General features: G+C 38.2%; 1 protein-coding gene across 5 annotated transcripts in view; it reads left to right on the top strand.

Moving 5' to 3' along the window:
* pde4ca (phosphodiesterase 4C, cAMP-specific a) overlaps nt 1-13,824 on the top strand; it is a 42,112-nt gene that overhangs the window by 24,296 nt on the left and 3,992 nt on the right. For 3 of the 5 annotated variants that reach the window (XM_087811000.1, XM_087811004.1, XM_087811002.1), the window contains exons 2-8: nt 6,056-6,247; nt 7,020-7,064; nt 8,750-8,786; nt 10,108-10,181; nt 10,251-10,303; nt 10,412-10,524; nt 13,602-13,695. In XM_087811000.1, the coding sequence (XP_087667126.1) occupies nt 6,056-6,247; nt 7,020-7,064; nt 8,750-8,786; nt 10,108-10,181; nt 10,251-10,303; nt 10,412-10,524; nt 13,602-13,695 (608 nt within the window). Of the gene's footprint in view, nt 1-5,845; nt 5,987-6,055; nt 6,248-7,019; nt 7,065-8,749; nt 8,787-10,107; nt 10,182-10,250; nt 10,304-10,411; nt 10,525-13,601; nt 13,696-13,824 lie in introns of those variants that run through there. The other 2 variants (XM_087811003.1, XM_087811001.1) reach the window with 2 other exon arrangements.

Genomic DNA, 13,824 nt, shown 5'->3' with positions numbered 1-13,824 from the left:
CGTTGTTATTTTCTTCTTAAGTCACATTATAAGTCAGTTACTCCTATAAGAGAAACCTATGAGGAGTGTTTTAATCATTTATAGAACTTAAGAATGACTTTTCATCAACGTCTTTGACGTTTTAAATGTGTTATTTGTAACTTGTTCTCAGTATTATTTTGAACTTTAAAGTATATACTGTACTTTATTGAATATTGTTTTGATTGTTTAAGCGCTTTATGACGCTGGTCTGGAAAAGCGCTATATATACAAATTACTTTCTTACTTACTTACCTTTAATATTCAATTTTTGCACTTCCAACTAAAGCCAGTAGGGGGACCCTGCTGCTAAAGAGAATGCAACTCTATTCTGCTTTTACTACCATATTTTTTTTAATCCAACATCGTGCTTAGCAACACCATCCCACAAAACAGAGTTAGTTCTTAGTTCTTAGTTCTGTTATTTTTGTCACTGGCTGAGTATGGGACTGAGGAGGGGTGTCGGAGCAAAGTGGGGCGAGTGGGTGGGTGTGACTGGTTGGCATGTGAAAAGGCACAAACACAATGGCTTCATAGATAAGTAGCATGCATGTTTAAGCCACTGTGTTTCTATACGGCTTTCCTGTCTGCATGACACACACGCTAGGCCTGGATTCTGACCCCCGACCTCTTAAAATCACAAGATTGTGGCGTCAAATGAGACCAGAAACAGACGTAGACGTTGAGTTTCACAGATAAAGTAACTTGATTATATCATTCACGTGTTTTTGGCTCATTTTAGTGTCAAAAGTCCAAAGTAGTGAAATATAATTTAAATTATATGAACACATATTAGATACTCATTTAAAGGACAACTTGAATTTTAAACAGATGTATTGTGAACATAACAAATGATTGACTTAGGAACTTTACTAATTAAATGCACAACAAATATTGCATTAAGTTGTGAACGTCCTAAGGACGGTGTTATCTCATGAATGTTATATTTTATTCAGATATTGACAAGGGAAAGGGAAGGTAGACACAAAAAAAGGAATAGTTTGAAGAGTCCCTGAAAAACACCCTCGAAGTGGTTAAAGCAAACCTTGCAAAAGTGCAGCCCGGGGGCCACATGCGGCCCTTCTACTGTATTTATATGGCCCACATGAAGTCAAAGATCATGTGGAAACAATTTTTTTTATTTGTATTTATTTCTACTTTTCATTACTAGTCTTTCATTATTACTGTAGGGTTTTTGTTTTCAGAACTCTTTACATTTCTTTACATTTTTATGAGTTTTAATAGCCTCTGAAAAATAATATAATTTGGAAACAAAGCTTTAATATTATATTATTTTTAAATAATAGTTAAATTAAGTAATATTTTGTCATATTTATCTTAATTTTATTGCTTTTATGCTTATATTATACCATCTGAACAGCCACTGTATAAAATGTGGCCCCTTAAAATTTAACTGCCAAACCATTGAGTTAGAGTCAATGAAAACTTGAGAAGAGCGTGTTTTATTCTTTAATTTCTTGTTGTTTCCTTTTGATTTGTTGTCTTTGGCAACTAATGGTCATGATTTATGGAAAAAAATTAAATGATAAAAAAAGAAAAAAGATAAACAAAGTTTAAATTAGGAGCTGATATGTAGATATTTCCATGTTTTTTATAATAATAACCTAGTTAACCTACCGAGTTATAACATCAATAGATATAACATTGTACTCATAATAACAGTGCTTTTAAGCATCCCATGTTTTCTTTTCGCTCTCTCTCTGTTGGTCACGTGACACAGGAGTTATTGATTCATTGCAAAATTCCCAAATTAAAATGTAATATTACCAAACACGTATTCATCTAAAATCATAATTAAAATGATACTTATGTTCTTAACAAACATCTCCTGAGATAAAGACCAATCAGCAGAAAATAATGATCTTTTTACAAGCATTGAAAAAAAACTAATTATAATTGTAAATGAATTCAGCGTCACCGGCTGGAGGAAGCGAACGAGCTCAAAGGTCACGCGAGGTCTTCGTGGGAGAAAGAGAAGATTAATATTAAAATCAAGCGCTCGTCTTAAATGCTGCCAAAAACCCCCAAAAAGCGACGAGAGAAATAAAAAATGCCTGACGACAGACTCAGCACTTTCCATCGCAAACCGCTGTATCCCCCGTATCATTGGGTGTTGCCGTGGCAACAACCTGTCTGTTGGCACGTGCTTGATTAAGAGAAAAATTCCCTCGTTGACGAAGACAACAGTCAAACCTAACAGTAAACGCTGATTCAACATAAGGAATGATTCACGACTTGATCTGACAGCACCAGAGAGCTCGGTCACGCCATCCTCACGATTAATATTCTGGTGAAGCCAGATTCCCGTCGGTGTCGTGCGAGAGCCGGGACTCCACGTGTGCTCGCCGCTGAACCCTGAGCGATGATGAGAAGACGCTGGAATCTAAATAGCAGCGAGGGAAATACGTGGGCGATACTGCGATCTGTGCTCTATTTATAGCTCGGCGTCGGCTTCAAATAGAGACTTCTTGATAAATATTCATGATCGGTGGAGGGAGGGAAAATAACTCTTGTGATACCGAGGGGAGAGGGAAGTGGCGAGGAGAGGGATGAGGGTCCTACCTTTAGATTCTATTTTTAGATCCATCGCTGGCTTGTGCAGGCGATGTCCCCATGCTGGGGGAGGCTATATTTAGCCTCGCAGAGACAGAAGTGTAAAAATAGAAATGTGTTTGTGGTCAGGGAAGCAGAAGGAGACACAGGGTTGTAGCATCTCCTTCAGGGAGGTGAAGATGGATGGATCAGGATCACAACTCTTAGGTCCGAACTGCAGGTGTAGTCGCAAAATGAATGTTTAAATAAATGTTTTTTCGAAGATGGATTCTCGGAACATTTCGTGCTTCTTTTTCTCATTCGTCTTCTTTCACCTTGGCTTCCCCCCTTTTTACTTACACTCTCCCCTTCTGACTCCTCCGTCGTCTACTTATAGTGCAGTCAGCGTGTCTGAATCCGTCACATGAATGGCGGGACGGGAGCTGCTGTTAGGCTGCTGTTATGTAATAGCCAGTAATACACCAACGTCTTGTCCTCACGCTGCATCTCTGCAAGGATGGAGGGGAAGGAACATTTGGGAATGAAGCGATTGCGTGCACACTGCAGATGCTGCATTCATAACTCCTATTAGTGGGGTTTTTTTTTTTTTCCGAGTCTGTAACAAGTGCATATAAAAGTGCTATAAAAAGGTGCAGGCGTGTGCAAATTCATTTGAACCAAAGATCGTGTTCAAAAATAGATCGTCCTTAAGAATTTTGATATTATGTCATCCTCTAGTACACGTGGCGAACGCAGTCACACAAGGAGCCAACATTTTTTTTTAACCAATCCTGGCCATCGGACAAACACTTTCATGTTTACCATCTGTACCTTGCACTCCTTCAAGAGTAAATACTTTTTTTGCGATATTATGTATTGAATCTTGGATTTTAAATCTGGCATAATTATCTGTTGTTGTTTCATTTTCATCAAATTCAAGTTTTGTTTTTGATTTTTACTTATAATTGCTAAGACAAACCATCTATTTTTCTTAGCTTATCTTAAACAGTAGCATCTTCATAGGTCACTATATCAACACGAACATTAGTCTGTATTGACTTCCCACTTGCGTCAACATTTAAAGACACATGTGCTCAAGTGTAATGCGAGTGTTTTGCCCAAAAACTAAAAATGTATTTATTTATTTTAAAGGTAACTGAAATGGGAAGAAGGTTGCTGGTTTACTTCCAGCTTCTAGTCTTTTCTAAGTGGACTTTACTCCGGGTTCTGCCACAGTCTTGAAGCATATAAAAGGTTGATTTAAAAAATGGTTTTATTAGTTGTGTTTGTGACAGGATGGCGACCTGTTAAGGTTATAACCTCATGCCCTGGGTAGCTGGGATTGGTTCCAGTCCCCAGCGATGCAGATTTAAGGGAATCCCTGATAGAAAATCCTCTGTTTATTCAAGTAGGCCCAAAAACCAAAGTGTAATCTAATTATTTTGAAATACTTTTGACTGTGAGCAGCTGAAGTGGTTTCTCTTGGAGAAAGTGTTTGGGTCGAAGCTCAGAGTATAACTTATTACTTATAGTATAACTTAACGGCCGGAGAAGCCAATCCAGGTGAGAAAAGAAAGAGATTTATAGCAACTCTGTCACCTTTTTCTCTCTGGAGATGTTGAGTTTCTCAGGGAGTTTCCCAACAACACGGAGGGAGAAGAAGAAGTTGTCAGCGGCAGTAAACGTGCGTTGACTGTCAAGAAGCTTCGTAGCTGTGGCTTTATTTTCTCGATAGTCGGTTCTTGTTTGATCATTGGGAACTCCTCCTCACCTGGACAGTTATTTTTAGACTCTCTCCACTCACACGACCCCACCACGCTGCTGTGATCAGTCCCTACACGCTGTTCACACACACGGCGCTCACCTTCCTCCTCTTACTCACACATGACTCCCGGCACCAGTGAAGTGTGCGTCTCATCAGTGGTGTGAGTCTTCGGCGGTGTGAGTGCGATTAATACATTCTGATGATGGATGTAATGAGCTTTTGTGTCTGTTATCGCTCGGATCGGTTCGGCCGCGGCTCTTTCACACACCAGAGGCTCGAAATAGAGTTGATCTATTCCTGCCAGCTTTCAACACCTCCTCATTGTGTATTTCAGTATATTTATACTTTCATAAATCTCCATTGTTTAACAAGGCTGCGTTAAATGCTCATTTCTTTTCTACTGTGTGAGCGTGACGGAGCATCCGAGCTCTTGCTTTGGCTTTGACTCTGAATCATGAGGTCCAAATGGACCTTTAATGTCGCTTCAAGTTAGAGTTACAAGCCCCGGCGTCCGTCATAGACTCAGAGAAGACTCTTTTTCACATGTTCAGATAGAACAAGAATGATTGAATAGGATTTTGTTGTTATTATTTTATTATAGTTTTTACTTTTTATCATTTTATTCTTACTGAATAATAATCAGATTTGTGAATGCGATGAATGATTCTGACGTATTTTAAATGCAAAATTGTTTTGAAATTATTTTAGTGACTATTAATACCCCCTCCCCCCCCCCCCCAAAACAGAATATTTCAAGATACTGTCATTTTTTATTGCAGAATGGGAAAAAGAAAAGCATTGAACATTGAAGTTCCTGGTTAGCTGCATTTATCATACTGTTTTGCCTACATTAGTGCTGTCAAAGGGCCGCATTTGCCCCTGTAACACAATTTTCTGCGAAAATAATATTATATTATTATTATTACAATATTCCTTGTGCTATTAGATTGTACAATTCTGAGTTCGGGGGCAGGAGTGGAGTAAAAGTATCATGACGTTCTTCTATGTTAGTCTTTGTATCCTTTGTATTTGTTATTTTTCTTGGATCATGTTCTTTATCTTTAGACTTAGATTGCATCATCTTGTTATTTCTCTTTATTTCTCTTTGTTCTTGTTCTTATTTTATTTTGATTTATTTTTTATTAAAAATTGCTGTATTTGCTGTAGCTAATTGGAAAAAAACAATTTCAATAAAGTTCTAACTACCTAACCTAATATATAAATCACAGCAGTATCACTGTTTATTTTAAACATAACAGCATTAACGTGGTTTTAAGCGTGATTATTAACTACTATGACGGCCCAACTCTCTGCCAAGGAACTCATTTCAAGCACCATTGTGTTGGACTAAAGACACAATTCCACTGATGTTAGCTTTGCAAATTCCCTTTTATGGAGAAATAAAGAGAAAGAACAAGATGACACAATCTAAGTCTAAAGATAAAGAACATGGATCATAGACAAACAATACAAAGATTAACATAGAATAGAACATCATGATACTTATACTGCACTCCTGCCCCCAAACTCAGCATTGTATAGTCCAGTAGCCAGAGGAATTAGTATGTCCTTGAGTCTATTTGTTTTGCACCTGGGAAGGAGCGTTCGCGCTCTCCATCTGCTTCTCTGCAATAAAATTAGGCAAATGAGGTAATGATGAACACTTGTTTGTTCCGATTCGACATGAAATGACCTTAAAAAACATCTTTCTGTCTCTAGTTTCGATGTGGAGAATGGACTCTCGGTGGGCCGAAGTCCTCTGGATCCCCAGGCCAGTCCTGGATCTGGTCTGGTGCTGCAGGCCAACTTCCCTCACAGCCAGCGGCGGGAGTCCTTCCTCTACCGCTCGGACTCGGACTTTGACCTTTCACCTAAAGGCCCGTCCAGAAACCCCTCCTCCGCCAGTGACCTGTGAGTTTGAATAGATGTTTCGTTATTTATCTAACTTACTTACTGAGGATCAATCCAGTTTACCTGCTTGTTTAGTGACAGTTCTAACGCTATTCTCACATTTTATATGTTTTTATTCATGAGCAACAAAGATGGCCACTTAAACGATTGTAAGATTGAGAATAACATTTTTTATCTTGTAAATCTCTTTACGCGATTCATTCAAAGTATTTTGTGGTAAAGCAACAAATCAATTGTTCAAAATGTTATTTAGAGAAGAGCCTGCAGAGATGACCTTTGACCTTTGTGGCTCTTTATGTCTTTATATTCTTTATGTCTTTATATTATTTATGTCTTTATATTATTTATGTCTTTATATTCTTTATGTCTTTAAAGAATAGAACATTACAAGATGTTTTGTCAGCTTTATGCCTTTAATATTCTTTGATGTTTTCAAAAAAATGCACCAGAAGAACCTCCGTGATATTTTGCAGGTTTTAAATAATTCCTTTTTTGCAAGTTTTTCTTTCGATCAACTCAACACTTTCTTATGTTGGTTCTTGTATTGGTGTGACGTTGAGATTTATTTTCACTAACATATCAAGTGTCCTAACATATGACTCTTTTACTGCTAATTCATCCGTGTTGTAACGTCATGTTTCTCACACTTAAAACACATATAAAGGTTGCTAATCTTCTCAGGTGTCCCCCCAACATGTCCCTTATCCACTCACACACACTTGTTAAGTTAAACGTCCCAGGTGTCCTCATCCACTGACTGTCTGTTTTAAAGGGAGGAAAGCTTGAAGCACTGGGAAGTCAACTGGTTGAACCCTCGGTGAGAACAACATGATGAAATTAAAATGAGATTTAAAGAAAGACAAAAAAAAAAACACTTGACTCTTTTCTCCCCGAAGCCCTCTCACACACTCTCTCCACGGCTGTTTCCCACTACTCCCTCCTGACCGACATGACTAAAAATAAAGTCACCCGTGACCCTGTCGAAAACCCCCAAAAACACCTCTTTTTTGTGTGTGTGCATGTGACTCTCAGATAGACGTCGTGAATAATAACTTGCTTTGTTTCTGATTGGTTCGTATGTTCCAGTTCTTGTCGCCCACCCTGGTTCGACCACTCACTCCCTCTTTATCTGACAAAATGCATGGTTTTTGTTTCTCTTATCAAAGCTGTCACGACTACAAACAAACCTGTTGAGCTTTCGTTTGACCTTGTTAAACAACTGATATTTTAAAGCATAATTAGGTTGGATAGTAAAGTAAGTTGATGACACAATTCAAATCTTATTTTCCACCTGTGGTTCTTTAATCTTATGCACAAGAAACTTAAAAATGTAATATTTTAAGTAGAAGTGATTAAGCACAATCTTGTTGAAAGGTTGTGTTGGTTCTTTTTTTTTTAATTACATATTTAGGTGTAAAGTTTTAGACATATGAAGATTACTAATATCGCAATAATGGTAAAAAAAAAAAAAGATGTGTTCATGTCATTATATGTTTCAATTAAATATATATATTCTATTGAATTTTAATTTTGAATAGATAATAAGTTTAAATAATCTGTAACTTGGCAAAATGTAAATTTTTATTTTTATTTTAATGTTGTATTTTTACAACAGATCTAATGTTATATTCTTAAGATGCTAAGGAGTCCTGACTGAACTACAAGCTTTGATACACTAGAGTATACAGTATAAGGGCCCCGGGGGGCCAAATCCGGCTCACCATTTAATTGTATGTGGCCTGGAAGAGCGTTTAAGATTAAGAGTCAAAATTAATGTCATCACTGATGTGCTTTTCCTTCACATGGTGGTCATGTTTTATATAAACTAAAGAAAGCAAACTTACAAAAACAGTTGATTTCACAAAACAATGAGGGTGAAGTCATTTGTTGTTGACATCTGTTTGAGTTCAGTTATTGACTAGTCAACTGATAAATCGTACATTTTGTTCGGACCATGACTCAGATGGTGGTTAACATTTTGGCCCCTTGTGCGAGTTTGACGCACTAGAGAAACAAATCAAATTATCTTGGGATTGTACGTCAACTAAACCCTAAAATAGAGCATAAACATAGAAACATATTTAGTTCTGTTTATCATTAAAGACAATTATTCTCCTGCTTTACTCCTGTTGTGTTATCAGTTTTATCTTGATCTTTAAAGTATATACTTTATTGAATATTGTTTTGATTGTTTAAGCGCTTTGTGACCCTGGTCTGGAAAAGCGCTATACAAATAAAAATTACTTACTTACTTACTTTAAAGTACAAAACCTTTTTTTTTCTGCTGTCAACCAATTTTTTAATTATTTTTAAAGCATGTGTTCATAGTTTATTTCCCTAGATTAACATATTCAACACTACATGATAGTTTATAGCAACAGCTTTTATTTTAAACCAACGATCTGACTTTTGATACCTAAATTAGAGGAAGAAAATGTTTAATAAACACAGCAGGATAATAAATAATCTCCTCATCTGACAGTTACGTTTCATCTTTTGCAGGCACTCAGAAGACATGATCGTCACCCCGTTTGCACAGGTGAGTCCTTCCAATATGACTTGAGGCTTCATGTGGTCCGAAAACAACCATTAGTTTTTTACAATGAGCTCCAGATTTTGTGGGACTAAGCCCTTTTTTTTTTAGTGTCACAAAAAAAGAAAGCCCCTCAGCATTATGTTGGCCCTGGTCCAGGGTCAGAGATCGCGGCGGGCTTGTGCGTCGCATGTGCGTCACAGTTGTGCTCACATTACAATGAAAGAAGCGCTGAATCCAATACTGCTGGATCATGTTGTTTCGCTCCACATGCCGGATAATAAAGCTCCCGCATGCATCGGGGTTCGGAAACCGAATCCTCGACTACTGCAGAGGAACAGAGCGTCTGCATCACCGTCTGTTACTTCAAGTACATTTCTTATCTCCTCCACGATATTGTTACGCTGCGTAAACTTTGACCTGCAGAAGTACTGACTCGATCAAGGAACTTGTTTGATACAACAAAGCTCTGAGAAGGATTAAGACCTGTTTGTGTGCTTCATCATTTGAAGAGGGGGCTGAGCCCCTGATTGCATGTGATTCACCAAGATGAATACTGTGAATTAAATAAAAGTCTAGGTAATAAATGACAGATTTTATGTTTCATGTACAGTTTTGAAAAGGTGTTTGAGGTCTACAAACTAAACGTAACACTAGGTCAAGAAAACAAATTCTTTGATGGAACATTTCTTTAAAATAATAAAATCTAAAAAAGTTACGAGGATCCATTATGACGTAATAATAGCCTCACTTCTGTAGCCAGCTGTAATCACGCCCACTTTGTTTATACAACTAGTCCCTTAGAGGTGGAGACTTCCGAGATTGAGGAAGCGGGGTGACAAACCCTGAGGCTGAGTGGGCGTGGTTATGGTAAACATGTTTTTTCAGTGGGCGGGGCTTAACATCATTAAGATCATTATATATGATATAATATAATATAATAATAATATATAATATAAGAGAGTTTTGTCCAAACAGACAGATACTGATGATACAAAAGAGTCCAACATCTATTTAAGAGACTTAAATAAACACATTAGTTGAACTTAAATGATTTGTTCCTGTCATTTAGTTTAGGTAGAACTTTATTGATGAAATTGTTTTTTTTTCCAATAGCCACAGCAATACAGCAATTATTCAAAAAAAAAAGAAAATAAAATAAGAACAAGAACAAAGAGAAGCAAAGAGAAAGAACAAGATGATGCAATCTAAGTCTAAAGATAAAGAACATAGATCAAAGAAAAATAACAAAGACAAAGGATACAAAGACTAACATAGAACTTCCTTGGTCATATGCTCAATACTAGACATTTCTGTCTTCCTTTAGGTCCTGGCCAGCCTGAGGACAGTCCGAAGCAACTTTGCTGTCATCACTGGACAGCAGGATCGTCCAGCTAGCAAGTAGGTGTTCAGATATGACCCAACGAGAAGGTTTCAGACTCACCAATGGATTCTGTGTCCTCTCTCCAGGACCCGTTCCTCGGGCAGCAACCCTCCTTCTATGTGCAAGCCCAGTCTGGCAGGTCGCTGTCTCCAACAGATACCATTTTATTAGCGTTATACGAGCGTAACACTGGCCGTCCATGGTCCTGATGAGCTTCCAAATTGTTGATTTGTTGGTTATTTCACAGAGGAGCCTCACCAGCAGCTGGCCGTAGAAACTCTGGACGAACTGGACTGGTGTCTGGAACAACTGGAGACCCTGAAGACGCGACACTCCGTCAGTGAGATGGCCTCCAACAAGGTGCGTTTACATCGTCTTATTTCAACTGTTGACTTTTACTCAAATGAATTATAAAACTGTATTCAGCAATAGATGAAAATACAAATGAAATTTATATTTAATGAATATTGTTTTCTGCCCAGAGCAAATTGCTAAAACAATTCTAGAAATAAAATTTAAATTTTGGTATAACGTAAGGTAAGGTAAAGTAAAACTTTATAAATAAAATTTTTATAAATACATTTTTGATCTTTAAATTTTTGATTTTTGATTTTAAATTTTTTCCAATAGCCACAGAAAATACAGCCATTTTACATAAAAAATAAGTCAAAATAAAATAAGAACAAGAACAAAGAGAAATAAAGAGAAGATGATGCAATCTAAGTCTAAAGATTAAGATAAAGAACATAGATCAAAGAAAAATAACAAAGACAAAGGATACAAAGACTAACATAGAACAGAACATCCAGATACGTTCACTCCATATATATACAGGTATATACATTTCATTTGAAACATTAGACTTTTTTAGTCAGTCTTCTACCCCTTTCACCCTCTTACAAATCTCTCTGACTTACTATGTAATACATTAAATACAAGTTTTAATTTAATCCAAATACTACATATTTTCATGGAGGTAATTTGCCTAATGATAGTTACATTTAACAGAAGGAGCTGACAATTTAGAAATACTTTTCATACATTATGAATAACATACATATATTCTATACATTTTTTATTTGTTTCATACTTAACATCATTTTTATTATTTTTCTATACGTTTATGGCATTTAGAATTTGTGTTAACTCGTGTTTTACCCACAAATCAGTCCCTTTTTTTTTTTACTATAAACTTTATGTTTCAGAAAACACATTTTAGCATACATCAAATCAAATATTCCTCGTTATTAAAGTTTAATTTTTAATATATGGGGGAAAAAAAGATTATATATCAATTCTTTAAAAAAAATCCTAATATTGCAAGTTTTTTTCCGCTGTTTTTGTTATTTTATATTACATTTATCATTTATAAGAAATTTACAACTACTACCTGCACATGGGAAATACCTTTATTCAAAAAAGTTAATGAAGAATATAAAAAATCTACTTCCCGTAAAGGAATGTTTGAAATGACGTCACACGGGGCTCAGATAAATCTCAGGAACATCAGTAAAAATGTGAATCCCAGCATCAGCTGATTGAAGAGTTATTACGTGAATGAGATGCTCTTCTGCATGCAGATGCAAACCCCGACCCTCCCATCCCCCCACTCATGTGCAGAAGAATGTGAATGAGGTAGTGCAAATGAAACGGCATTCCCCCCCCCCATCCATGGTCCTCACATCCACCCCCTCCTCCTTCAGCTCGGGGCGCAGCGTTCATGTGCTTCCGTGATTATCCCGCCCACGCCGCAGACACGTGCTCCTCTTACAAACACAACATGTCACTTATACGCCACTTTCTGACATTAAATCTGCCTCTTGTTGGATCTCACACCTGCGAGAAACGCTCACGTGGCTCCGGGCGGACTTTTGGTCGGAGGGCGAACCCCCCTCCTGGGTTCCTGCTGCGGATGAGTCGATGAGCTCAGGTCTTCAGGGAGGAATTATCAATGGAGGAGCTCGGACGGAGAGAGTCATTGACCGGTTCAATTACGTCCTTGAGAGAGGAGATGAAACCCCTCATTTCAAGCAATTTTCATATGAACACATTGTTAGAGGTTCTTATGGAAAATCCTGTTTAATCCAGGTACTTTTCCTCCTCCAACGTTTCCTGGGATCACTTTGTTGGAGTTGCAGGCTTCTACAGGCAGCATTCCAAACATGATGATCATAAATCACTCTTTATTCAAAGGCATCTTACCTTTAATTTGAAGCACGGGTTTTAGATGCAATGTTTGTTCGGGACAACTTTTAAGGATCACCTTCGTAGCCACTAGTTAAGGTAGAAAAGCTTTTAAATAGATGTTTGTTAATGAATAAAATGGGACCAAGCAACAATACAGGGTCCAATACTTGCACTTGTCTTTAGACCTCCTTGTGATTCTCAACCATCTCTGATGTAGAAGTACATTTATTTAGGAAACTCAATGTTCTATTCCAGGTATGACCTTGTAGAACTCCTTAAGTTCCTAGAATCCAACCTCTCAAGGGGACAAAGTTACCGTCAAACCATTATACATTGAGAATCTATTTTTAGTGTTCTTGTTTGTCTCCGACATCATGGCAAGACAGGAAGTCCGCCCCAGTGCTCCCTCAGCATCACTATTTTCATCTTCTCGTAATGGCCAAAAGCCCCACATCGTAGTGGTACATGATGTACTCTTTTTATTTTTGGCTACATGAATGAACCCCCACCTCATTCATTCATTTTTTTTTCTTCCCTCCCCTCCTCATCTTCTCTTCAAACTTGGTGCACATGGTGTCTCCTCAGCCTCCGCCCCCAACACGCTGGGCCCGGCCCACTTTGTGTATCCGCCGGCCAATCGGCAGCCTCCGTCTCCCCCATCCTTTGCACCAGGAGGCTCCCGGTTGGCTGCTATTCTTAGACATTTTTGGAGGGAGGCGTGGATTAGAGTAGACAATGTTTACACACACGCTGGAGAAAGCAGTAAGCGAGTGAATGAGGGGAGAGTCAAAGGGAGAGAGACATCCTCACATCTCTCGTTCATCCTCTCCATCCTCCCGCCGTGGACCTTCTTCACTCGCTTCCTCGTGCACGGTGGACGGTCCTGCAGCATGAAGGCACAACGTGTTCCTGCCGTGCATTTAAGCAGAAAATGCTCTGGATAACAGTTTAATTTCAACACCCCTGCTGGATTTTTTCACGCTGAAATGCCAGAAGTGAGTTATTTCATGACCGCGTCGTGGATGTTCATTCAGGTAAGGATGAGTGGAGTGATGGATGGAGGGGGGGGGGCAGTTTTACTTACATGTTGCTGCTGAGCTGTTGCTATACTGTCCGCTCTATGATCTGATGCTGGAGGTAACTGACGGATGAGTGGTGAAGTCTGCTCTGTAAATGGTCTCCCATCGAAACGTCGTCTTGACAAGTGTGCGGGGATGAGTTTAAAACATATTCATGTGCTGTCTTCACAGTTCAAGAGGATGCTGAACCGAGAGCTCACGCAACTTTCAGAAACCAGCCGTTCAGGGAACCAAGTCTCCGAGTTCATCTCCAGCACCTTCCTAGGTAGAGTGTCCTCGCTCACTTTGATGCTCCAAAGTTAACCATAGTAACGTTTACTCATGCATGTTTTTTTTAATTAAAAAGTACACATTAAAAAACTGTAATTTAACTTTGACTTAATTAGAAGCATGC

This window comes from Callionymus lyra, chromosome 16, assembly GCF_982586985.1.
Source record: "Callionymus lyra chromosome 16, fCalLyr1.hap1.1, whole genome shotgun sequence".
NCBI classification, from domain to species: Eukaryota; Metazoa; Chordata; class Actinopteri; order Syngnathiformes; family Callionymidae; genus Callionymus; species Callionymus lyra.
The sequence above is the reverse complement of the archived record's forward strand: the minus strand, read 5'-3'. Positions and strand labels throughout refer to the sequence as shown.